The sequence below is a fragment of the Ochotona princeps genome, chromosome 30 (genome assembly GCF_030435755.1).
Source record: "Ochotona princeps isolate mOchPri1 chromosome 30, mOchPri1.hap1, whole genome shotgun sequence".
Classification (NCBI taxonomy): Eukaryota; Metazoa; Chordata; class Mammalia; order Lagomorpha; family Ochotonidae; genus Ochotona; species Ochotona princeps.
In genome coordinates, this window is record NC_080861.1 from 4071552 (window position 1) to 4094624 (window position 23073).

The window sequence follows — 23073 nt, forward strand, 5'->3', positions numbered from 1 at the left end:
AGGAACCATCCAGCAGTGGCCACTGCAACGGGAAAAGCTGGAACACATCTGCTGGGCCCTGCTACCCCAGCCTCCAGCGGCTTGGAGGGGGGGTCCAATCCCACCTCCTTGCTGACACGGACTGGAAACCAGTTTCCAAAGGCCGCTTTTGAGCCAATTAGCAACAGCATTTTTTTAACCATTATTAACGGGACTGAACAGCCTCCCTTGTTTCCTGGATATTTATATTACTTCTATGAACAAGCTATTATTTTTGTCCATTTTTTCTAGTGGACTCTCTTTCTTAGTATCTTTATAGGGAACCCTTATATTCACATATTAATATTTTATATTAATTCTCTGTATATGGGTTGCTTTTCCCTATTATTTTTACGGGATCTTTTGTTTTCCAGAAATTTTACATTTCTGTACTGTAAAATCTATTGTTTCAAATTTAAAAACCCTACCCTTATAAAAAACTGTAAAAACAGTCTCCCATGTTTCCAGTTTCTGTACTTTCCCCGCCCCCAGCCTCCACACCCAGTCCATGAAATGAGGGTGGTCTGGGAGCACACATGGAGCCCTGGGCCCCTGCTGCCCTCCTGTAGGCACGCACACTCTGCAAGCACAGGAAAACAGAATTTCCAAAATCTTTACAAATCTGACCTTCCATGCGGGAGGAACACGGATCTGAACAGAGGAGGCACTCTGCAAAGTGTAAGAACCCTGTAAAATACTTAACAGTACCCACTGCTCACCACGCCTGACAAAACCTCACGTCAGACGCTTGTGCTCAGAGCTCCTGCTCCTTGCCAGGTCACAGTGTCTCCTGAAGGAAAGGCCCTAGCCTGGTCACCCTTGTGTGCAGCACAGCCCCTCTTAGAACACTGGGAGTGTATAACAAAAATGGGCCCGGTGTGGTAGCCTAGCAGCTAAATTCCTCTCCTTGCATGCACCAAGATCCCATATGGACACCGGTTCAATCCCAGTGACTCTGATTCTCATCCAGCTCCAAAGCAGTCGAGGACAACCTAAAGCCTTGGGATCCTACACCGTGTGGGAGACCATGAAGAGGCTCTTGGCTCCTGGCTTCAAATCGGCTCAGCTACAGCCATGGCAGCCACTTGGGGAGTGAATCAACAGATGGAAGATCTTCCTCTCTGTCCCGCCTTCTCTCCATATATCTGACTTTCCAATAAAAATAAATAAATCTTTAAAAAAAAAAAGTATAACAAAACTGACACTAGCTAGCAGGTGACACATTTTAGAGAAGCCATCTGCACAGCTCCCTCTCCTCCCGGCAGGCGGGCACTGGCCCTGGCAGCAAAGTGCCCTGCTCACTTCCCACGGCTCTCACCTGCTGCTTTTCTTTAAAGACTTCTGCACAAGACGCATACCACTAGTTTAATATTACTTTTTTCCTTGTAACATCAATATTTACAAACTCATGCTTGGAAAGGCTTAGAGTAGAAAAAATTTAACTTTCTATTCATGTACCTCACGTAAACCCAATTCCAGCTTCATTACTGTCTCAGAAAGGCGACGGTTTTCTAACTTGAGTGATTCCAACTGATTCAAAATTTCCTGAAAAGGGGGAAAAAAGTTTAATGTAGCAAATCGGTAAAATGAACTTAGAAAATACTTCCAAATTATTTTCATTAGGGCAACTTGAAGTCTGTATTTGTACACAGACGATATAAAGGTGTTATCGAGGTGAATTAATGACATGCATGTAAATGACATATTCTCCTAATCCGATCAATCAGGCGGCCAAAGCAGCAAAGCCCCATTGCCTGGCCGCCCCTGCTTGCCCCGCCACTTCCTGCCCTCCTCGCCCCTGCTCACCCATTGGGCCCTGCTCGCCCCTGTTCTGCCCACCCCTGCCCGCCCGTGCTACCCTCACCATCCTGAGGAACTGCTTCCTTCAGAGCGGTGACTTCCCTCAGACCTCACTCCACCTCTGCGGCAAAGCTTCCTGCTGCCCCAGCTTCCCTTCCCTCGGCAACAACTGACTGCTCCTCGCTGCCACCTTATCTCAACTCCATTCAGCGTAAGTGGAAAGTATCCACATCTGGTGTGGAAGTCGCTGCTCTCCTACGCTTTCTCATTAGCATCTCTAAGTCTTCTCAGGTGGTTTCAAATGCCAACTTCAAGGATTCCCACAGCTAAACACCAACACTGATTTTAATCTTGAATTCCAGGTCTTCTGTGGAACTGACCAGCAGATATTTCTGTACAAAAATTCCACCCTTTGTCTCAAATCAATGTGTCGAACCAACGTTCTCCCCAACAGCCACCTGCGGTGTGTGCCTGCCAGACAAGTTCTTCATCCTCCCCAAGCTGCTCACGGCCCTTTCCCATTACACTAAAGAGCACGGCTTTCTACTCACCACCCAGGCTTCGGGACAGGTGCCTGTCTCCACCCACCTCCCCGGCCTATCAAACGCAGTCCGGTCAACCCCACCAGCTAGCTATCTCCAGAACACACGCGCTGCCTGCCACACTGTGGCTCACTTCGCACCTGCATGGTCACTTTCCCTTGGCATCTGTTCACTGGATTCCATGCAGCCCCCTTTTCGGAAAAAAAAAATTTATTTATTTTTATTGGAAAAGTCAGATATACAGAGAGGAGGAGAGACAGAGAGGAAGATCTGTCTGATGCTTCCTCCACCAAGTGATTGCAACAGCCCGAGCTGAGTTGATCTGATGCCAGGAGCCAGGAGCCTCTTCTGGGTCTCCCATGCGGGTGCAGGGTCCCAAGGCTTTGGCCCATCCTTGACCACTTTCCCAGGCCACAAGCAGGGAGCTGGATGGGGAGCAGGGCTGCCGAGATTAGAACTGGCACCCATGTGGGATCCCGACACGTTCAATGCGAGGACTTTAACCATTAGGCCACCACACCGGGCCCACCAAGCAGCCCCTTTCCTCCTGCTTGTAACTGCTCTCTACAACCTCAGGATCCAGCCAGTGGGCCCAGTGCGGCGGCTGAATGACTAAACCCTCACCCTGCAAGCGCCAGGACCCCATAAAGGTGCTGGTTCAGGCCCCAGCTGCTCTGTTTCTCACCAAGCTCCCTGCTTATGGCCTGGAAAAGCAACAGATGTCGGCCCAAAACCTGGGAATCCTGCACCCACATGGGAGACCTGGAAGAAGCTCCTGGCTCCTGGCTTCGGACCAGCTCAGCTCCAGCTTCTGTGGCCATTTCGGGAGTCAATCAGTGGAAGATCTTTCTCTTTCCTTCTCTTTGAAAGTTTGATATGCCTTCCCAATTAAAATAAATAAATCTTTAAAAAAAATACAACTGGCACTCCTCCCTGACCGTAAGGGCACCTCCCTGCCATTCCTGCCCTACCTTCATGGCACTCCTCCCTGACCGTCAGGGCCCTTCGGGAGCCCATCCCTGCTTTCCAGTCTTTGGTCTTCCACTAACGCCACCTGGAGGCCAGCTTTAGTCCCAGCCAGCCTGTCACTCAGCTCAAGCTGTTCCAGGCCCAGGGCTCACCGAGGAATGGCCTCCATCTGGGGCTCCCTGGCATGCTTCCTGCTCCTCTCGGCACCTGTCCCTCTCTGTCTCACCTCCCCACCTAACGTCAACAAGACTGCTTGTTACCCAGAGTTCTTCAGCTAAAAGAAGTAACTAAAAACAAATAGCTGAAATAAATATCAGAAAATATTACCCAGTTACTAAACTCCACCTTTGAAATTAAACTTCAAACAAGAGTGGCTCCAGGGTCACCTTGTGCTCTACGGCCTTTTCTTCCGCCTTCCGCATCTCGGCTTTGAGCTGCTTCTCCATGTCTGAGGAAGAACACTTCGCAGAAGCAATCGTGATGTCTCGCTGATGCAACTCCCGCGTGAGCTGGGAGATCTCCATCTTCATCCCTTCCAGGGCAGAACTGTAACTCTGTTCGGTGTGTAAGATCTGCTCTTTCAACTGCGAAGCACAGAGGAGAGCAGTTAGGGAGCGAATACATTAATCAATAAAACAAGGCAGTGTTTACCCCAAGACATGAAATCTTTCTAGATTCCATCTTCAGAAAATCAGCATTCTACCAAGTTGTGTGTCTGTGCTGAAGGGAGATGGTTCTACACACCATCGTTCATTAAGCAGGAAGCTCACCTGGAGACCAAGGACAGGGTCAGAGTCCAGGGAACAGTACCTGCGGCTTCCATTTCTTTTTTATCTGCAAATCTAAACATCCTGCGCATGTGGTTTCTTGATCCATAGACTACTAATAAATAACAAATACAAACACAAGAAACAGACTAGATGTGAAAGAATGAAAATATATCTATGTAGATGCCAACAAACAGAACGCCACAGCCCAGTGACGAAGGGACAAGCAGCTCCCGTGTCTCAGCACCAAGGAGATGAACTACTTCACTGCACAGAAGAAAAACACACCTATCCTCTGCTGCAGGCAACTGCCTAGGTCCACCTAAGCACGAATCATACAGCTGGGAGGAAGGCAGCCAAGAACCGGCTGGCATTCTAGGCTGGTTCACCCTAAGTCTGTGTTAATTATACAGGCGTCCAGCATTGTTCTCCACTCTTCACTGTTAAATCTGCAAGGGCACGGGGGGAGCAGACCACTAACACCCACTGTAAGGGTCTGTAAGGCCTTCTGATGTAGGCAGAGCTGCAGCAACAAGCCCCCCGGCCAGGCCACCAAGCCCACTGTGGGGATAGCCCACCAAAAGCGCCTGGTACCAGCAAGCTGCACATTCTTTCATCTGATGGCAGCCTTAGCCACGTCAGGATCTCCAACCCCAGAGACCAGAACCCGTGTGTGTGTGCGTGTGTGTGTGTGCGTGTATGAGACATACGCTATACGACTACACGGCCTACATGGTGGATTCCTGTGCAAAGAGAGTAACAACGAAGATGCGGGGGACACAGCCATTGGCACTATGTGGGAGATCTCTGGTTCACGAGTGGGATCCCCTAGACAGAGCTCCAAACTTGGGATAGGCAAGTCCTACGCCCCCAGGAAGCAGGTAGTAACTACAAGCTGGGACTGAACCTGTACCCTCAGCAGCCCTTCCAAAGATGCAGAAACCTCTGCAAGGAATATGAAATGGGACAGGCAGCTGGCTAGCTTAGGTTCTTGAGGGGGAAGCCACATTCCCCCTGCTCTGTCAATCAGATGACCCCCTAGGCTGCCCTTGTCACCTTCTCATCACTCCCCTGCCCAGGATCCCAGGAAGAATGGCAGCATGAAGAGACAGCCTCTCTCTCTTCCCGAGACAAAGGTAGAAGGCAAACAGTTCCTTCTCTCCCACCTTTCCCTTCCCAATCTACTCCTCAACACGCTCCACACATATCTATGATCTCCTCACCTTCTAAACAAACCTTAAAAATTTCAGAAGCAGGCCTAGTGGCGAGGCCTAGCAGCTGAAGACCTCACCTTGAATTTGTCAGGATCCCATACGGGCGCTGGTTCTAATCCCAGTAGCCCCACTTCCCATCCAGCTCCCTGCTTGTGGCCTGGGAAAGCAGTTGAGGACAGCCCAAAGCTTGGGACCCTGTACCCATGTGGGAACCTGGAAGAGGTTCCTGGTTCCCGGCTTCGGATCGGCGCGTACTGGCCCATTGCGGCTCACTTGGGGAGTGAATCATCGGATAGAAGATCTTCCTCTCTGTCTCTCCTGCCCTCTGTATATCTAACTTTCCAATAAAAATAAATAAATCTTCAAAAAAATTTATAAGCAACATCAGCCAATAAAAAAATGTTAAATGACTGAAAATTCACCTAACATCTCTTGGAAGATGTGAAAGAAGAAACACATTCCTGTACACTCCAGGCGCTCTTCTGTGCCCCAGCATCAAGCAGCAGGAATGTCTCTCTTCATTAAAAATGATCCCTGTGGGCCAAGCATGGTCCTAGGGGCTAAAGTCCTCGCCTTGGAGATGTTGGGATCCCATGTGGGTGCCAATTCGTGTCCTGGCTGTTCCATTTCCCACCCAGCTCCCAGCCTGAGGCCTGGGAAAGCAGTTGAGAATGGCCTAAAGTCTCGGGATCCTGCACCCGCATGGGAGACCCTGAAGAGGTTCCAGGTTCCTGGCTCCTGGCTTCGGTTGGCTCAGCTCTGGCCACTGCCGCCACGAGGGGAGTGAGCCAGCAGATGGAGGATCTTCCTCTCTGTCTCTCCTCTCTATGAATCTGACTTTCCAATAAACATAAATAAATCTTAAAAAAGAAGAGAGACCCCCTAACCTGTAGCTCGGTCCTAACCACAACTATGCAGTCCAAGCACACAGACTGTTACCTTCTTAATCTCTGCTCTGTACTCATTGTTATGTATTTCCATCTTCTTCAGTTCTTCATATTTTTCCATTAATTCTTGGCTCAGCTGTTTACATGTTGCACTCACAGATTCCAAACTGTATCCCAAAAATAAAATCAGTTAAAACAATAAAAACCTTAATCCCATACATTTGAATATTGAATTTACTTATTGATGTTCAAGAAAGCTTTTGCTAGTATCTTACTTTAAGCTCAAATTAAAACTCATTTCCAATTTTCTTATCACCTGAGGTAGCCAAATTCAACTCAACCTTTGGGAGATAACTTTTGATAATGTGTTTATCTATGTTCTTTCCCTCTGTTAAAATTTAAGTCCCAGGGCAGGTGTCTGGCCTCGACTCACACGCCACATCGGAGCACCTAGGTTCAGTCTCAAGCTCTGCGTCCTGACCCTAGCTTTCTCCTAATGCAGAGCCTAATGACTCCGGTATCATGACTCCTATCATGACCCAGTCATGACTCCGGTAACTGGGCTCTTTCTCCCACCTGGGAGATCTGGGTAATACAGAGACTCCCAGCTTTAGCTCCGATCTAGCCAGTTACTGTGGGCATTAGAGAGTGAAAGAGCGGGGGGAATGCAATCTTTCTACCCATCATATAGACTAATGAGCAAAACATAACTGCTTAGAAAAATTCCAGGAATTATAGTTAGATACAAACTAATTTCCTCTAAGCAGCTTCTCAGACTAAGTAGTTGCTCTTAGTCAACAATCAGTTTCTTGGGCTGACACTATGGGTAAAGGCATGTCTTGTGACGCTAGCATCCTACATGGCCACTGGTGCTAGCCCCGCTGCTCCATTTCCAAGTCAGCTCCCTGTTTAACGTGCCTGGGAAAGCAGTGGGAAAGGGCCCAGGTGCTTGGACCCTGCACCCACATAGGACACCTGGATGATGCTTCTGGCTCATCTTGGGACGGCCCTAGTTCTTGGGACCATTTGGGGAATAAACCAGTAGATGGAAGATCTTTCTGTCTCTCCTTTTTTGTCTGTGCAACTCTGCCATTCAGTAAATAAATCTTAAATTAAAAAACTCCCTCTCTCCATCAGACAGAACAGCAGCAGGAATAACACACCTCTCTTATTACTACCAATAGTGATCTTTTTGTTTCTAAATCAGTAAGCCTTCCTGGTTGTGAGGTGGCCTTCACCACTCTTTGACTGCAGCGTACCTCAGTTTGACACTGCCTGTTTAACAGTCACATCAGTGGCTGGTGACATGGTGTAGCTGATAATCCCGCCACCTGCAACAGCGCAGTCCCACCCAGGTGCTAATTTGTGCTCATTTGCTCACTTCCTATCCAGCTCCCTGCTGAAGTGCCTGGGAAAGCAGCAGAGGGGCTTGGGCCCCTGCATCCATGTGGAAGACCCAGATAAAATTCTTGGTTCCTGGCTGAGGCTTAGCCAAGTTCTGGTAATTGTGCCCAGCTGGAGATGATCTCTCTCTCTCTCTCTTTCTCTCTCTCTTCCTTTTCCTGCTCTCTGTGTAACTCTCTCAAATCAATCAATCAATCTTTAAAAAACAGACCAGCACTGACCTGATTAAAGCCTCATCAACTCTCATTCCCCTAATCACCTCACAAAAACTGACTTTCAATTCTTACAGCTTGGAGGTAAAACTTCCTGAAGACTTTCTACTTCAAATTTACTATTTAAACTGCTCTGAGGTCTTTCAGTGTGTGTACTATATCTCTTACTATACATTCTTAAAAAAAAAAATTATCTATTTTTATTTGAAAGGTGAATCTACACAGAGAAACAAAGACAGAGTTTCCATCCACTGGTTAATTTCCCAAATGGCCACAATGACGAGCTGAGCTGATCCACAGCCAGGAACCAGGAGCCTCCGCCAGGTCTCCCACATGGATGCAGGATCCCAAGAACCCGGGCTATCCTCTTCTGCTTTCCCAGACCATTAGCAAGGAGCTGGATTGGAAGTGGAGCAGCCAGGACCAGAACTGGCACCAATATGGGATGCTGGTGCTTGCAGGCAGATTAGCTTGCTGAGCCACTGCACCGGTTTTCAACCTATACATTCTACAGTTAAAATGTCTTGCACAGGGCCCGGCAGCGTGGCCTAGCGGCTAAAGTCCTCGCCTTGAAAGCCCCGGGATCCCATATGGGCGCTGGTTCTAATCCCGGCAGCTCCACTTCCCATCCAGCTCCCTGCTTGTGGCCTGGGAAAGCAGTCAAGGATGGCCCAATGCATTGGGACCCTGCACCCGCGTGGGAGACCTGGAAGAGGTTCCTTGTTCCCAGCTTTGGATCAGCGCGCATCGGCCCGCTGAGGCTCACTTGGGGAGTGAATCATCGGACGGAAGATCTTCCTCTCTGTCTCTCCTCCTCTCTGTATATCTGACTTTGTGATAAAAATAAATCTTTAAAAATAAATAAATAAATAAATAAACAAATAAATAAATAAAAAATGTCTTGCACAGTGCAAAAACCAGGCAAGAGTGGAGGTCATGCTGGGTTAGGCTGTCTGTCACATCTACCAGTCTGCATGAGCCAGGGATGGGAGCAGACTGAGCAGGGCCAGGTTTCAGTACCCGCCTGTAAGAGTTGGAACTGGTGCCAGGCCGGGTCAGCGGCAGGCAAAGGCCAAGCCGAGTCAGAGCAACCACTGACACGTGCAGTATCTGTGCCTAGGAAGCAAAGGTGTGTGTTGGGAAGCAAAGGGGACGCCCTGGCTGGGTTGTGGTTCCCACTGGTGAGCGTGAAGGCCAGAGTGGGGGCTGCTGTCTAGTCTTGGCATGGCTGCAGTGTTCTCAGCACAAGTGTGGGCTGGATCTGGGGTGTGCCAGACTGGGCTAGACTCCAGCACCCACTGGTGCTCGTGAGAACCACGGTAGGTGTAGGACAGGCTAGGCTAGGTTTCTGCCCCTGCTGTGCCATGCGTGAGCTGTGTCTGGGTGTGGACCAAGCTGGGCTGGGCTGGGCTGTAACATTCAACAGTAAAAACTGGAAAGGGTGAAGGCCAGTCAGGAAATGCCATATTCCTGCTAGGACAGGAGGGGGACTGAGTAGGGCTGGCCCATGGACCTACTGGTGTGCACGAGATGTGGCACTGGCAGAGGTTCTGATGGAGGAGCCTGGGAAACTCCTCTGCTGGGACACAGCCCCTGAAGGTGAGTGCAAGAACCATGAAAGGGAGCAGCCCAGACCAGCCCAGGGAATGGTACCCACTGGCATACATTTAGCACAGGTTGGGGGAGAACCAGGCTGGGTCAGTTCATATCACCCACTGTTGAATCTGAGCACCAGAATAGAGTGTGGGTCAGGCCAGGTTGGGTCACAGCTCAAGCCAGTTCAAATGAGGGCCAGAACTGGGGGCCAGATGGGTTGGGCTAGGCTGTAGCTCCCACCAGTGTGAGCTGGAATTGGGGGTGGACCGAGCCCAGCCAGGCTACAGCACCCACTGGCAAATGCTGAGGAGAGACGGGACATGCCAGATGGGGCCGCAGCACCCAAGCAGTCATGTGAGACCCAGGGGGAAGGGTGCATGTTCGGTAGGAGGTGTGGAGGACTCCCCTGCTGGACCACCACTCCCACTGGAGAGCATGAGTTGGGATGGGGCAGACCAGGCCAGGCAGGGTTGCAACACCTGTTGGCCTCATGTGAGCTGGATCAGAGGAAAGTCAGGCTGGGCTGACTGTTCCTACTGGTGCATGCATAAGTCAGAGTGAGTGAGGGTTGGTTGGGCTTTGCCTCAGCATCAGCTGACAGATGCTGGCACAGGGCGGAAAATTCTGTCAAGCGAAACTGCAGAACCATCTGTAGAGTACAGGATCCAGCAGTGGGAGTGGGTCCAGTGGGAAACAGTGGGCACCTCCCACTTGGACTGGTGAGTATGAGAACCATGACTGGGACAGGCATGACTAGATAGGGAGTGGCACCTGCCAGCAGGTGTGTGGGCTGGATAGTGGGGTTGGTTGGGTTGAACTAGGCTTCATGCCTATTGCCATGTATGAGAGCAGAACGGGATATGGGACAGACGGGACCAGTCTGCTGTACATACTGACAAGCAGGGGAATCAGGGCAGGGGCAGGCCTGGCGGAGGTTACTGCAGGTCGCTCCAACTAGGCTGCAGCTCTCACTAGTGTACATGAAGGCTGAGTGTGTGGTGGGCAGAATCGGGCTGCAGCCACACCCATTGGTTCGTGTAAGACAGGACTATAAGATAAAAGTGTTAATTATTTTTACAACATGGGAAATATTATAGCATATTTTTTTTTTACCAGTTGAAGTGATCATACAGAAACAAAAATATGCTGCTGCTTCAGAAGAGAGGAAGTCAGTGACAGGTCAGGCACACGAGCACGCGTGGGTGTCAGGGGCACAGGCCCTGCACGTCCACACAGCCACAGTGACAGGTCAGGGCACACGTGCACGCATGGGTGTCAGGGGCACAGGCCCTGCACGTCCACACAGCCACAGTGACAGGTCAGGGCACACGTGCACGCGTGGGTGTCAGGGGCACAGGCCCTGCACGTCCACACAGCCTCAGCGATTAATTATGATCAGACACAGGCGACTGGCACACCAGGTGGCAGTCAGCACAGCACCTTCTTTCTAATTGCTACCATTTTCCCAATGAAATGAGTGAGGCCATTTGCAGACACTAGAGAAAAGTACTTAATGCAGGAGCGGGGCTGGTCCAAGCCGGGCCAGGATCTTCTTGCAGGTCTCCTGCTTGGGGAAGGAACCCGAAGCCCTTGGTCTGCTTCCCCAGGGGCATTAAAAAAAAAAAAGTACTTAATGCGGTCACTAAGGTTGTTATATTAGCTTATCTATCAATATAATAATAAAAAACTCCGGTGAACCACCCGGGGCTCCCAATGTGTGTGTTATCTACCTGCCTTCGAGACGAGTGACCTCCGCCTGCAGCAGCTCTTCACTGCTGTGCGTGACATCCAGCCGTGACAGCACGCTGTCCAAGTCCCCCTGGCCCTGACAGGCAGCCTTCCGTTCTGCCTGGGCCGCTGCTGCCGGCCTATGGAAGCACACAGATGGTTCAAGAGCTTCCGTCTCTGCAAACAAGGAACACACAAGCAGCCTGTGCTTCCTGCCTCTCGTGGGGAAGCACACCCCGTGCGACTCTGTCGTTTCGTCAAGAGAACATTGGCAGAGCAGAGTCGAGAGGTGCTGCTGCTCAGAAACAGCCCAGATCAACTCACTGCTTTCTGAATCGAGATTGGGCACGTTTTTCAGGGGGAAAATACAGGAAAAATAGCAAAATCACTTTGTTGATCCTTGATAAGTCAAGGAAACTGGCAGGTTACAGTGCCATCCTGGCAAGAATCCAAGCGTGGCCAGCAAAGCAGCACACTCCACTACTTGCCCTACAAAGCTCTTGTGACAACAGTTCACGCGCAGTAATCAGCTTCAGCAGTGTGGCCACCAGGGCCAGCTCAAGGCCTGGCCCGGCCTGCTCCTCACAGGCACTGAGGAGCAAACCAGTGAACGGAAGACTGTCTCCCGGTCTTTGCTTGAATCAGAAATGTCTTTCATATAAATAAACAAATCTTAAACAAAAAAAAAAAAAAGGAAGAAAGAAAGAAAGAAAGAAAGGAAAAGGAAAGAAAAGAAATTGAAGGACTGGCTCAAAGGTCAGCCGTTCGGGCAGCACTAATGCCCTACTCCACGAAGAGAAGCTGTGCGGAAATTTCACCCAGAGTGCAGAATGGCCAAGGCATTTTTATCTTTTTGTTTTGTTTTTAAAGCTTCACTTATTTTAATTGGAAAGGCAGATTTACAGAGACAAGGAGAGACAGAGAGGAAGATCCACCCACTGGTTTATTCCCCAAGTAGCCACAATGGCAGGAGCTGTGCCACTCCAAAGCCAAGAGCCAGAAGCGTCTTCCAGGTTTCCCAGGGTCCCAAGGCTTTGGGCTGTCCTCCACTGCTTTCCCAGACCACAAGCAGAGTTGGATGGGAAGCGGGGCCATCAGCATTAGAACTGGCACCCATATGCGAACCCGGAATATGCAAGGACCTTAGCCACTAGGCTACCACGCCAGACCCTGTTTCTGTTATTCTTAATGTCAGTTTGCTAGGGACTCGAACTAGAGGCCAAAAACAAAACCCAGCCACAAAATAACACTATAAAAAAATAATTTAGGGCCCGGCGGCGTGGCCTAGCGGCTAAAGTCCTCGCCCTGAACGCACCGGGATCCCATATGGGCGCCAGTTCTAATCCTGGCAGCTCCACTTCCCATCCAGCTCCCTGCTTGTGGCCTGGGAAAGCAGTTGAGGACGGCCCAATGCATTGGGACACTGCACCCGCGTGGGAGACCCGGAAGAGGTTCCAGGTTCCCGGCTTCGGATCGGCGCGCATCGGCCCGTTGCGGCTCACTTGGGGAGTGAATCATCGGACGGAAGATCTTCCTCTCTGTCTCTCCTCCTCTGTGTATATCTGGCTGTAATAAAATGAATAAATCTTAAAAAAAAAAAAAATAATAATAATAATTTAACCCTAAAACCAAAACTAAGCAACCCTGTGATATGATCAAAACGTTATGAACATACAATATTAAAACCAGGGCTAATGCCAAGCCACCAAATGGGTAAGACAAATAAAAATAATATTTAAGATTCAATTGACCTTGGGCCCGGCAGCGTGGCCTAGCGGCTAAAGTCCTCGCCTTGAAAGCCCCGGGATCCCATATGGGCGCTGGTTCTAATCCTGGCAGCTCCACTTCCCATCCAGCTCCCTGCTTGTGGCCTGGGAAAGCAGTTGAGGACGGCCCAATGCATTGGGACACTGCACCCACGTGGGAGACCCGGAAGAGGTTCCTGGTTCCCAGCTTCGGATCAGTGCGCACTGGCCCGTTGCGGCTCACTTGGGGAGTGAATCATCGGACGGATGATTTTCCTCTCTGTCTCTCCTCCTCTGTGTATATCTGACTTTGTGATAAAATAAATAAATCTTAAAAAAAAAAAAAAAACTCAACTGACCTTGAGGCTTGCACTGTGCGCTGCACGTCAACGGCCCTCACTCCGGCTTGCAGGTGCTCCTGCTGCAGTCTTGCCTCATGGAGGAGATTCTCTTGAGACTGAAGATTTGCCTTCAATTCTTTCTTTTCTTCCTGGAGAGCCTAAAAAATTAACTCAGAAAAAAAGTCAGACTTCATTATTATGATTTTTATGTGAAAAAAAGGAAGCCAGATCAGACTGTAATAAAGCAATCAACAGCTGCTCCATCAGCTACAGAATAGAAAAGAATCATGCATTTCAGAACCAACTTCTGGGCTAATTAACTCCTTTTAAATTACCTATGGACACACTTCCTCCAATCTGGTAATTTTAAACACACCTCTAAGAGTTTTTCAGACTCCCTCAATTTATCTTCCTTTTGTCGCTGCTCTTGCAGGATGTTCATGTTGGTTCCGACCAAGTCGTTGACTCTCATGGTCAGGCGCTCTATTTCCAACTCATTGGCACAGATCGTGTCGTTGGCCCGCTCCAGCCGACTGCTCAGGTGCTGGATTTCCGACTGGCTGGAGAGCTCCACAGACTCTAGCTTCTGTTTCCGGTTGGTGAGCTGAGCCTAAAAACACATAGATCTCTCATCATTAGGTAACACAGTAATGTTTGTTTGTTTAAGATTTATTTATTTTTATTACAAAGTCAGATATACAGAGAGGAGTAGAAACAGAGAGGAAGATCTTCCGTCCGATGATTCACTCCCCAAGTGAGCGCAATGGCCAGTGCTGTGCCGATCCGGAGCCAGGAACCAGAAGCTTCCTCCAGGTCTCTCACAGGAGTGCAGGGTCCCAAATCTTTGGGTCGTCCTCGACTGCTTTCCCAGGCCACAAGCAGAGAGCTGGATGGGAAGTGGAGCTGCCAGGATTAGAACCGGTGCCCATATGGGATCCCAGAGCGTACAAGGCGAGGACTTTAGCCACTAGGCCACACCACCGGGCCCAACACTGTAATGTTAAAAGAATAATTAACGAACAAGAAGACTAGAATGAAGCAGAGTTCCATTTTGTAAGAACATCACATGTCAGCTCACTAGAAAGGCAGTCTGGAAGATAATGGTAACTACTAACACTGGGTTACAGTCTACAGGAATTTACTTAAATGTTTGAAAAATGATGATCACACATTAGCACATAATATTAGCACATTAGCACATGAGTTTGCTAAGAGAGGATGAGAAATAAACTTATAACCTATTTTTCCAGTTGAACTATCAATAATATCAATAATAATTCAGATACTATTAGGAGGGAAAACAAATGTTGGCTCTTGAAGGGTGGTAAATAAAAGCCCCGTTTTTACTAACAATGAAATTTTAATTATGCGTAGTTGATCATCACAAAAGTAATTTGAAATTGGATTGTACTAATTTGATTAAAGTATATGAAATCAATAATAGCACTCCAGGAATATCACTGAGAACCATAAAAATTAAGACTCAATTTGTTTTTTTGCCAATCTGAGGCAACAGTTAGACTTTAACAATACCTCACCGCTACTAAGATTTTATAGTACTTTATCCTTTAGATCAAAAAACTGTATTGTACATTTCAGGATATTCTGAGCCTATTCTGGTTACATAGCTTACTATGACCTAGAAAATGATTTGCTAAGGCTGGCATTGTGGCACAGCAGGTATAGCCACTGTTCCTGAGGCCACCATCACACATGGACACCAGTTTGCTTCAGCGGCTCCACTCCCAGTCCAGCTCCCCGCTAGTGCACCTGGGAAAGCAGCAGGAAACGGCCCGTGAGGGAAATTCACATGGGTTCTCGGGTCAGGCCTTCCCCAGCCCTGGCTGTTATGGGAGGCAGGCAGGGAGTAAAAATAAATTTAAAAAAACTTTAAAAAGTACCACTTATTCCTAGTGTGAGCCCCAACACAGCATGAGTCTCTCAGCACATTTATCCATAGAGGCTGGCCAAGGGACCCCAGCCTGAGAAGAAACGAGGCCCAGAGAGAAGCAGAATCCAGAGACACACAAGGAAATGGCAAAGGGGAGGAAGACTGTAGCAAGAGACACAAAGGGAGATGGGGAGAGAACGCAAGGCCAGCGCAAGGACGCGTATGAACATGAGCGCCCAAGACAATGGCAGGTGAGTGAGGCAGACAGCACACGGGCACAAGGCCAGAGCATGCTCAGAGAGGGAGCATGAAGCCGTGTGCAATGGCGGGACAGAGGTGAACACGAGCAGACGCTGAGCGCACACTCCCACAGCAGAGGGGAGGGTTATCCTGGGCGGACAGATCAGCACCAGGAAGCCACAGGAAGGTGGTTCCATTTCACCAAAATCTGTTCATTTGCTCCCAGTCTTCCACAGTGTCCTAGGCCTACCTGAATGATCTCGGACTGCTCAGCCAGCGCCTTCCTCTGCGCCTCCAGAGAAGACACCTGCTGCTGATAAATCAAACGCTGCTTCTCCCAGTCCAGCGATTTCTGACGAAACTCCTGCAGAGGAACGAGCGCCCTCAGGTGCTTCCCCCCGTCACTGTGCCCTCCTACTGCAATCTTGCCCACATTACTGGTACACTGGCACCTTCTTCCACAGCAGGGCCCTTCACTCACTGAGCGAGTGCACTGCCCAGGAAGGCTGCCGTGGTCTCCTACGACGGCCTCCGGGCCTCTGCCTAGATTTCACACCCTCACATTCGCAGGCTGCACCTGGCCTCAGCAGGATTTTCATGGATTTGCTGCCACCTAAGGGTTGCTGTAACAATCCTGATTTTCTTGAGGACTGAGACTAAGATAACTTCGTTCTCTTAGTTTCAAAACATAACCACAGATAACCCTCACTATCCAAATATCTGATATCCAGACGTAGGAACTGAACAGGTTTAAATCCATTTTCAGGAGAGTACCTGGCTAACCCATTTCTTATTTCTTGTGTCTAAAACTCAGAAACCAAGCAGATTCACACGACACAAAATCCTTCAATATCCAAGTGATTATCTCAACAAAAAAGCTGTACAGCTGTGAATAACATGGGAAATCTGTATTAAATTTTAAGACTTTTATAATCCAAATCCAACAATACAAAATCAATGACAAATGGATAAGTAATTTCGAATTGCACCATCAAGAAAATGAATATGTATGCATATGTATGTGTAGGTATACATTTATCTATATCAATGTGGGAACTGTTACCATACATAATGTTAGGAGACTCATCAGAGTGGCAGTGAAGAGGTTCAGACACCTCACCCAGCTTTGAGCAGTGCTGACTCACGGCAGTCCCTTCAGTGTCCAGGAGTCAATGCAGACGACAACCAGGGAGTTACCCAGGCTTCGGAAGAGGCAAGTGACAGCTTACTACAACTAAAGGGAACTGAGAGCAGACAGCAGGGGTCTCACCCCTCACTACGTCCCCACCACATCAGATGCTTGAGAGCCCAGAGAGGGAGGGCACGGGCACTGCCCAAGGAGGACTGCTGCTGACTACTCACTGTCTCTCAACGGGCAAGGTTACTGCTGTCCTGTCTACCATGATCCTTCCCGTGTGTAACTGTCCCACACGTTTAATGTCCTCACTCCCTGTCCCCTAAATGCCAGTTTCACCCGTAGTCATTTCGGTAATAATAATTTTTAAAAGTCCCCATACATTCCCAAACGTCCTCTGAGTGGTCCTGCCGAGCTGAGAACTCCTGACAGCTCCTAACCCTGTTACCCACAGGCAACTGGAGGGTGATGGGACGGCCAGCCTCTCCAACAGCCCGCTGGCAGTCTCAGGGACAGCGGGGAATGGCTCATGAGCCTGAGCCATTAGAAACACCATCTTCCCCATGGGGACTGGCAAGCACCAGCAACAAATTACTACTGTGAACATACCTCTATTTTTCCAGTTAATCTCTCAATTTCAGAACGGTCTTCTTTGTGATTTTTGGCATTTCCTCTGAATTCCCTTATTTGCTTTTTCTGCAGCTTTTCATAGCTTCTCTTCAGTCTGCCTAACTATAGAAACAGTCATTTCTATACTTAAAATCCAAGAATTTATAAACAGCAGTGGTAGCACAAATTATTATTATTAAAGCAAGAGCAGTGCAAAACAGAACTACTGGAAATAGATAAACGTATGTTAGGTTTACAAACTAAAACACAAACAAAACCGAAATCATACAGAGAAAATAAACATGAGAAAAGGACTATATTGAGTCAAAGAAAAGACTATATTAGGCAAAACTTCAATTTAACAGCCTTGTTTTAAGGACCCCACTCCTAACCCCTGTAATTACAGCAACCAATAAAAACTTCACTATTTGCAGGCCTGTAGTGCTCAACCATCTTCCTGTGGATCACTGAAATACAGTAAGCAGGAGATGACTATTTTGGAATTAAATAAAATCACAAGTATTTTTACTAAATCTTAAGAGTAATTGATGGAATACACAAAATCTCTCACTTTTCTTATTTAATCCCCAAAATGCTTCTTTAAACCTTTGCATTACCGATTATTCAAATCCAGCAGCTGATTTAATTCAAAAATTAAAATATTAAAATAATTTTGATATCAATATCACAGCATTATACAAAAAACTCTATCTCTTTCAAGAAATACATTTCAAATCCTTATTCTGGGTAATATCAAACACACCATCCGACAAGGCTCTTTACGAAGCGGACACTGACTCCCAGTCAAGGGACAGAACGCACGGGGCACACATGGCTAGCGCCCACCTCCTCATGCAGCTTGCTCAGCTCCTGCTTGTATTCCAGAGCCATTTCCTGCTTCATTTTTTCATGTTCTTCCATCTGCTGATGCAACCTTCCAACCTGCAAAGCAGATAGGTGATGATGGTTTTCATTATCAGCACTGAAATACCCCTGCAACGCAGAAATAAGAAATAACCTTTGGACTTACTTGTAAACTCAAGTTCTCCAAAGCACACATACTATAATATCTCACTTCTCAGGAGGTCAAATATACAGTTATTTAAAACAAATGGAGAACAAACACCTGTTCTAGAATTTCTAAATTGAAATGGAAATTCATGCTCTCCCATGCTCTGATTCGTTCTCCCCAACTATTTTAATCAAAATAAATGTTATCATTAAAGAAAACTAAGGTCTTCAGCATCTTGGAAACCAGCCATGGTTCACACCCACGATCTATGAGACCTTAGGAATAAGACTGGACTCAAAGCACAAAACAGTACTATCAGAGTAAAACAGAGACTTGCACCTGCCACGCTGTGTACCCAACGCCAGACACACCAGAGTAAGCTATCCTCACCCACTTTCTAACGATGATGCCTGTCACAACCATTTCGTGCCTAGCCCTCATATCTGTTCATATCCAGTAGTATTTCACTTGAAAATCAATCAGAATCTCTACTCTGGGGGTGAGGATTCAGCCTGCTGTTGACGAGGCCACGCTCCTGCTGCCATCAGGGGCCCTGGGTGACATCAGTTGGCTGTTCCCCACGCTGGGTACTGAGGCAGTTGGGAGGCTGGGTGTCGCTTCTCCACTTACACCCCCGCCCCCTTTCCCTCAGATACAGGACAGAAAAAAGCAGATTTGCAAACAATGGTATTACCCACTTTCCCCTAATGCTCGACCCTTCCCACCCTGATCAACTATGTAAACATCATCAAAAATTAAAGAAGAAAACAGATGGCACACTCTGTAGCAGTCTAACTGTGCTTCCCACCCAGCTCCGGCTCCAGACCCCTGCCTCCCAGGACTGGGGCAGGCAGGGTGACGGCTCCAGGAGCCAGGGCCCAGGGGAGACCGGCAGCGCATGTCCATCCGCATCCGACTCCAGACCTCTGCCTCCCAGGACTGGGGCAGGCAGGGTGACGGCTCCAGACCCCTGCCTCCCAGGACTGGGGCAGGCAGGGTGACGGCTCCAGGAGCCAGGGCCCAGGGGAGAGCGGCAGCGCATGTCCATCCGCAGAGCAGCCGAGTCTACACAGACGGGCGCTCTCTCTAACCTCCTTCCCTCTGCTTCTTACGCAAAGGCTGCAAAACTTCTCCACCTATTGGTAAGTGGAGAGAGGAAAAAAGGAACAAGAGGTAATAATTTCATCATAACACGCCAAATGGGAACTTTAAAATAAATTGAAAATAAACTAAAGAATAAGGGGTTGACATGATTATCACTCAAATTCTAGCATTGTGAGGAAGAAAGCATGTGAGGGAGTCCAATCAAATCAGAAGAACGTTAAACAAAGCTAGTAGGGTTGGTGCTGTGGCACAGCACATCACACTGCTGCCTGTAACACCAGGATCCCAAGTCAGAGCCCTGGTTTGAGCTCATGCCGCTCTGATTCCAATCCAGCTCCCTACAAATGCATCAGAAAAGCAGCGGAAAACGGCCCAGGTGACGGACCCCAGGAGCTCACAGGGGAGCCGAGGACGGAATTCTGGGCTCCTGACCTCAGGCCTGGCCCCTGGTTACTGCGGGCATTTGAGTTGGTTTTATGCCAGTGTCTGCTTCATAATGGGCACTCCACCTTTGAATTTCCTCAGGGAAAGGAGGAGAAACGAGTTCCACCATGAGAGTGAGGGTGAAGGTTTCTAACCATAACACAGATGACAGAAAAAGCAACTGCAATAATGACCTTTATAAACATGGTTTACAGTTTAAAAAGTGTCTTCTTGTATAATAACTCAATCTTCATGACACTGGAACAAATACATTACATCCAAATTTCACACATGATAATCCAGGCTCAGAGGTTAAGTCACATGTCTGAAGTCATTCAGTTCTAAAAGAGGCAGAGATGAGACCCCAAATACTTGCTCTACTAGGAGTTGGAAGAATCTAGCATCAAAAACGCCCATTAAAACCAACTCAAACTCAACAGAAAGCTGCGAGCAGAAAACACGGGAAGCATTAACTCACAAGGTGAGCTGCTTCTACTGGTGCCTCTCCACACCGTGTAGCAGGGTGCAGCTTTCCATCCCAAGCAGCCGGGCCGGCACCCAACAGCTCTGCCAGGAGACACAGCCAAGCTGCCTCCGAGACGGACTCAAGGCACGAATCCGCACTCCAGTATAAGCTTTTTATCTTTCTGGGGTCCTATCACAAACTATCATTTGAGTCCTATTGGTTTAGATCATAGAAGTGTTTCTAATCCTAGAGCTTTCAAACAAGTAACACTGAAACCATAAGCCGTATTTCCGTTAAATCACATACTCCTAAACTTGTATCATGAACATGTTATAACTCACACTTTGAAAGCAGTGTTTTTGTGCAACACAATTTCACGAACTCAGTGGAACAGATTCTTATCACCAGTATTTGGTAAAAATGCATCACTTCTAGAAACTTAACCAGTTTTCAGCAGCCTGGTTAATGAAGCCACAAACTGAGCAGAGAGCAGCAACTCTAGATTTCCTGTATGTGCCCAGGCCAGATTTGTAATCTTTAAATACCACTGAACCTATAATTGAATCCCTTAATTTCTCTTTAAGGTATTTATGTCATAGCAACAATGCCCTTGACATCAAAACCAAAGCTCAATACAAGTTCAAATCCAGCCTCTGAGTGACTAAATATTCTCACCATATTTATCTATGGTATTTACAATGTTTATTTCTAACAAAAGAAACCAAGAAAGCCCTAACACTTTAACTTACCAAACAACTCGACTTTTGTTATGCTCTGAGAGAAATAAGGAAGTGGCAGCCAGGTAGCTCGGCAGGACCAAGCATGGGACCCTGCCCAAAGCATGATTTTTAAAAATGCAAGAGGATTCCCAGTGTACTTTCCCATCACCTTAACACCTCTGCACAAGATGTGATTTAAACTACATTCCCAAACGTCCACCGACATTTTAAATAACCTGCAGCTTAGTACATGGCATTTTCATAAAGCCGGATTTGACATGGCCAATATCACTATGTACTGCTTTGACCCAAAGTACAACCGGCCAACCACTAAGAGTCTTTTAACAAGCAGAGGCAGTTAACTAGCCTACCCATTCCTTGCCATCTGAAACACGTCTAGACTGCTCTGGAAATGTCATCAGGCACTGGCGGCCTCAGTGCACATCTCAGGATGCACACCTGGAAAAGAGCCCCAGACAGCAGCGAGCCAGCGAAGCAGAGCCCCGGCTTCGGGCCTGGGTTCCCGACCACCTCCCCGGCCCTCCCGAGACGGACAGCCACGGGCCGCTCGGAGGCGCCCTGGCACTTCTAACTGCTTTCTGCTTCTGCACATCTTCCTAGTGTACTGGATAAACTCCCCCCCGAACTACCAGCACCAGTGAGTAATAGCAGGAAAGTTTTCTTTCTAATTTTCAGCAAGAGTGAAAAGCCTTTGCAGTACTATTCTAAGTTTAAACAAAAGAGGCAAATCATTGAATTTGGGTCTTAACTTTTTCATACTAGCCATACGAGGCCCGAACAGCTCCCAGGAGACTCGGAGTGGGAACAAAGGCACACAGCACAGGAGCGCCACACAGAGAGCATCTGAGGCCCCTTTCCACGCTCTCAGCGAAGCTACAGCTGAGGAACATAAAATGATCTTTGAATAGCTATGTTCTTATACATTTTCACAGTGAATTTTTCTTCTAAAATAATCAGAATTTACTAAAAACAATAAAATAACTTGGTACACAAATTCTTCAATGAAATATATGAAACATGCTGAATATAAAAGGCAGAGTCAAGACACCAGAAAGGTGAGAACCCCCCACTCCACCTCCTTGTGTTTCATCTCCAACTGGCCCCTGAGGGTCCTCAGCTCCTGCTCGCGTATGTCCAGGCAGGTCTCCAGCGCGTGCGTCTGCCCTTCCCACTCCGACTTCTTATGAGCCACCATGATGTCAATCTGCTTCATGAGCTCCTGCAATTCTGCTTCACACGATGTCAAAAACCCCCTGAAGAAGAAAAGACTTCTCAAAACAGAGCATATTACCCAAATCACTTCCTATTTTTCATACAAAAACACTCCCAAGGTAAGGCCACCTGCAGCGGAGCAGTGCCAGCCAAGCAGTGACCAGAGGACAGGCTACTGAGCTCTGGGTGCCAGTGTCCTTGTCAAGACGACGGTCACTCCACAGTGCTGCGTCTTCCTCCGACAGGCACCCCAAAGCCAAGACCCAAGGCTTCAGTATGGCTGGGGGGTGAGCATCCACAGCCAGCACCCCTCCTGTCACATTCTCACCTGGAAGGCAAGCTGGCTCTCAGGCAGGCAGATGACAACACAGTTTCAGAGCTATGTAAGAACACTGTGCAGGGCCAGGTTCATTTTCAACTCTCTTCCTCCCGTTACTCTTAGAAACCTTCCGCAACTTGCCTTCTTAACAGAAACCTGCTCACGCTCTTCCACGTCTGGGAGAGCCAGCTAGCAGAGAGTGCAAACAGAGGAGGACATAAACGTGCTCCATTGTCAAGAATGGCTGCAGAGCTCCCGGTACCAAGCCCTGTATACTTATTTAAAAAGCACTTATTCTGTGTCACAGAACCTCTGTACTTTTGCTTTCTTGTTTGGAAAACAAAGTGGAATAAAGAAAAACTTCCAGCTTGGAGCCAGCATTGTGGCACATCCCGTTCAGCCGCTGTCTGCAACATCAGCCTCCATGGGAGTACCAGTCCATGTCCCAGCTGCCCCACTTCTGGCCCACCTCCCTGCTAATGTGTGTGGGAAGATCATCAAAGTACTTAGGCCCCTGCCCTCCACAGGGCAGACCCGGGTGCAGCCCTGGGCACTGCAGGCCAGCCACGGAACGGATCAGCTGATGGAAGAGCTCTCTCTCTCTAACTCCGCCTCTCAAACAAATCAATCCTAAAAGAAAAACAAAAAACCACAAAAGGGCCCAGTGTCACATGACCGTGGCCCTACCCACACGTGCCA

General features: G+C 48.2%; 1 protein-coding gene across 8 annotated transcripts in view; it reads right to left on the bottom strand.

The window, feature by feature from the left end:
• The window catches only part of CEP63 (centrosomal protein 63), a 35016-nt gene that overhangs the window by 6590 nt on the left and 5353 nt on the right, over nt 1–23073 (bottom strand). For 6 of the 8 annotated variants that reach the window (XR_009244415.1, XM_058657076.1, XM_058657074.1 and 3 more), the window contains 10 exons: nt 21919–22096; nt 17945–18040; nt 17099–17221; nt 15605–15718; nt 13600–13833; nt 13242–13381; nt 11140–11277; nt 6250–6364; nt 3716–3913; nt 1477–1563 (listed from right to left, as the gene is read on the bottom strand). Coding sequence is in view for 7 of the 8 variants with exons in the window: in XM_058657076.1 (XP_058513059.1) it covers nt 1477–1563; nt 3716–3913; nt 6250–6364; nt 11140–11277; nt 13242–13381; nt 13600–13833; nt 15605–15718; nt 17099–17221; nt 17945–18040; nt 21919–22096 (1423 nt within the window). In the remaining variant the exon portion in view is untranslated. The remainder of the gene's footprint in view (nt 1–1476; nt 1564–3715; nt 3914–6249; nt 6365–11139; nt 11278–13241; nt 13382–13599; nt 13834–15604; nt 15719–17098; nt 17222–17944; nt 18041–21918; nt 22097–23073) is intronic. The other 2 variants (XM_058657078.1, XM_058657073.1) reach the window with 1 other exon arrangement.